The sequence below is a fragment of the Olea europaea genome, chromosome 12 (assembly GCF_002742605.1).
Source record: "Olea europaea var. sylvestris chromosome 12, O_europaea_v1, whole genome shotgun sequence".
Classification (NCBI taxonomy): domain Eukaryota; kingdom Viridiplantae; phylum Streptophyta; class Magnoliopsida; order Lamiales; family Oleaceae; genus Olea; species Olea europaea.
In genome coordinates, this window is record NC_036248.1 from 25,173,569 (window position 1) to 25,177,115 (window position 3,547).

Genomic DNA, 3,547 nt, shown 5'->3' on the forward strand with positions numbered 1-3,547 from the left:
GGTAATGTAGTTCAATCTCGTTCATAAGAGTGCATGTTCCTTATTAGAACTCAATTAAAAAGAAGAAGAAGAAGAATCCCAAATGACTAACACAAGTGGTATTAGTAGTGTCCAGCAGTGACATGACGGTTTTCTCACACCCTCTTTATATATGTGGTGAAATTCAATATCATTATTGGACTTCTATGATTTGAGAGATGGTCGTGACTCGAGAATCTGAATTTAAAGCATTAGTTACCGGCATAACATGACTCTTTCTCAGCAAGTTCCAAACATAAGCATACTTGTAACAAAGATGCTTCACTAAATAGTGGTCTATGTTCGATCTGGTACTCGTCAATTCTCAATAAAACTAAATCTTGTTCCATGGTTCATTTTTCAAGTATTAACTTTCATGCACGTAACAAACACAAGTTTTGAACCCTTTTTATTGGTAGGTAGGGAGAGGCAATAACTTTATTCAAAAAAAAAATCTTATGTTTCGGATCAAAGCATAATTGGGAGTTGTTTATAATCTATTTAAATTATAAATAGTAGAAATGTTTGGTGAATGAATGGGGTAGTATTTGTGAATACCAAGAACTATGTGGATAAAAAGTGATTTGATCGACTATAAACAAGAAGCAAACAAGGGCTAAGATATGTAATTTTCATTTCTTATTTAAGACTGGACTAGGCTGGTAGAGTCAATAAACTCATTTCATTAAATGACAAGGTGTATGCAGGGGCTAGTATACATGCCAATCACTATATATCAAGCAGAATTTTCAGCTTTTAGAAGAGATTTCAAGCAACGATTATAAAAAATAGAAAGAAATTAAGTTATCTGCAGTTTTTCTTGGTGATTTCACGTCTCTCTTCAGTAGATACTCAAGTTCTTAAAAATTTATAAGTTTCACGTCATTGTATCAATTACATAGATAACAAGCTAAATAGTCAGAGCCAAACTTTCTGATTATTTTCAACAAGAAGAAAATAGGATGGCTTATGTTCTACAACTTCGCGTACTACACTGTACATTTTAAGACATAGGAAAGAATAAATATGGGTACCATATACCATAAAGGAATGCTCATCATTAAAGCAATTCAGAGGCTAATAGTTTCTTAAGAATAGCATACTCAAAGATTACATGTTCAGGCTCAGGTACAAGAATGGATGACTAAGTTACAGAAAGGGTGATTTACTGTCAACTTACGAGCAAAACTAAATAGCCAAAGGAGTTTATTTTTTGAGAATCTAAATGCATACAACTTATGGACAGTAGTTTACCCAGTGATCATCGTTCCAGCCCCTTCATCAGTGAGAATCTCAAGAAGTAGTGAATGCTCCAGCCGCCCATCTATAATACTAGCTGTCCTAACACCTTGAGCCAGGGACCTCACACAGCAGTTCACCTTGGGGATCATCCCAGCTGCAATCGTCCCGTCCAACACCATCTTCTTCACCCCTTTGATATCAATCTCCTTTACCAAGCTCCCTGGATCATCACGATCCTCAAGTATCCCCGCCACGTCTGTCAGTAGAATCAACTTCTCCGCACCCAAAGCTGCTGCAAGCTCGCCAGCTGCAGTGTCTGCATTAATATTATATGCCTTCCCCGTTGCATCAGCTGCTACAGAGGCAATCACTGGTATATGGTTATTATCCACAAGCGGCAGGATTATAGAGGGGTCAACACTGGCAATGTCCCCCACAAACCCAAGCTGTGCAGCATTGGGAGATGGCCGGGCAGTTAAAATCCGACCATCAATTCCAGATAAGCCGACTGCAGTTGCACCAGCTTTATTGATCAAAGCAACGAGATTTTTATTCACTTTACCAACCAACACCATGGACACAATTTCCATAGTGGAGGCATCGGTGACTCTAAGGCCATTGAGGAAATTGGGCTTGATGCTGAGTTTTCCCAGCCACTGGTTGATCTCTGGCCCACCACCATGCACAAAGACAATGCGAAGGCCAACACATGAGAGGAGGACAATGTCAGCAATTACAGAAGCCAGGAGTGCCTCGGACTTCATTGCAGCTCCTCCATATTTAACTACTATAGTCTTGCCACGGAATTTCTGAATAAAGGGTAGTGCTTCAGATAAAATCTTGACCCGAGTTTGAGCTGGGGTGGATTGGGTATCTATTTCCGGGGCAATTACCGATTCTGAAGATGAACTGAGACATGTGATTTTGCTTTTTCCAATGCGTTTCGTGACCGGAACGAAGTTCTTGAATGAAATTGAAAAATCATCAGAGATTTTTGAAGAGGTCGACAGAGGAGAAATCAGAGGAAGAGTTTTAGCAGCCAACATTGTTTATTGAAGGCTTTGAGAAAAAGGGCCTGCGCAAATTGAAAATTAATATACTTTCTATTTAATTATTTGCAAATAAAATCAATCAAAATTCTATAATCAAGAAATCAATTCACCGAATAATGAGCAAATCAATTGAAAAGTATTTCGAATGAATAATTCTCAACAACTCACAAATTTATTTCTGCTCATACAGTTCAGATATTCATACATACAAATATATAGAGGGGGGCAGAGTACCTGAAGGGCAACCCTGCGGTGGAGGTGGAGATGGCCCCGACGCCGAAACCCTACGTACAGGTGATTTATTGTGGAAAAAATCAAATTGAGGGTCCCCATGTTATTGAAAATATATCAAGTCGGTCTTCCCATTTTAAATTCTAGCAGCTGGGTCTTTAAACTTTCCCCTTTACTTTGTAGCTATATATATGCAGATTATGCGTGTTAACCTTGGTTTCTGCATGGATTACGTGGCCAATAGATCTCGACTTCACTCACATCCATGCATTCTATTTTATGTATACATGGACAAATCATTAGAAACACGTGGATTTTTCTAGAGATAGATGAGACGTTCGCAAGCGCTTTGATAATGAAGGAAGTCAACTTGCATAAATATATTTGGGCGTGAAAGATGTGAACCACAATTGTGTTCAGGAGCCAAGGGTCTTAAGAGAGTAAAATGGGATAGAGTAATATTACTATTGAATAAGTAAAATTACTCTACCTTTAAATGATATTAAGGCCTTGTTTGATTGTACCAAGTTTTTCATGGAAAACAGAAAATTAATTCCATTTTCCATCTTTTAGGGTGTTTGATAGGTTTTTTTCCAAGGAATTTGCTTTCTTGTTTTTCTCGGGAACTAACAATTTTCCATGTTTTCATGGAATTCGAATTCTCACTACATTGGTGAGAATTCAATTCGAATTCCAACCACTGTAGCCATATTTTCTTTCTTTTTTTTTTTACGTGGGCAATGGAAACAAATTTTAAGAATTATTCTAAAAAAATATTTCCTTTTAATTGAAAATTTTCATGTAAAATAAAGCCAAACAAATACCAAAAGATAGACGTTTTTCTTGAATTTCTTGAATTATTTTATTTTATATATATATTTTTTGCAATGAAAACAAATTTCATTTCCAATACCAGTAAAATATATCCCTTTAATTGACAATTTTCATACAAAACAAAGTCAAATGAACCTTAAAAGACACTTTTATTTCAACATTTTTCACGT

At 36.7% G+C, this 3,547-nt stretch overlaps 2 protein-coding genes across 2 annotated transcripts in view; both read right to left on the reverse strand.

Annotated features, from left to right (window-relative positions):
* Nucleotides 1–1,036: 1,036 nt before the first annotated feature.
* On the reverse strand, nt 1,037–2,655 carry LOC111406179 (acetylglutamate kinase, chloroplastic-like). Its single transcript, XM_023035426.1, has 2 exons — nt 2,547–2,655; nt 1,037–2,335 (listed from the first exon to the last, which is right to left on the reverse strand). Exon 2 carries the CDS (start codon nt 2,304–2,306, stop codon nt 1,269–1,271), a length of 1,038 nt encoding a protein of 345 aa, XP_022891194.1. The 5' UTR covers nt 2,307–2,335; nt 2,547–2,655; the 3' UTR covers nt 1,037–1,268.
* The window catches only part of LOC111406824 (cytosolic sulfotransferase 12-like), a 13,248-nt gene continuing 12,212 nt past the window's right edge, over nt 2,512–3,547 (reverse strand). Inside the window, exon 3 of the mRNA XM_023036194.1 lies at nt 2,512–2,596. Within this exon, the coding sequence (XP_022891962.1) occupies nt 2,512–2,596 (85 nt within the window). The remainder of the gene's footprint in view (nt 2,597–3,547) is intronic.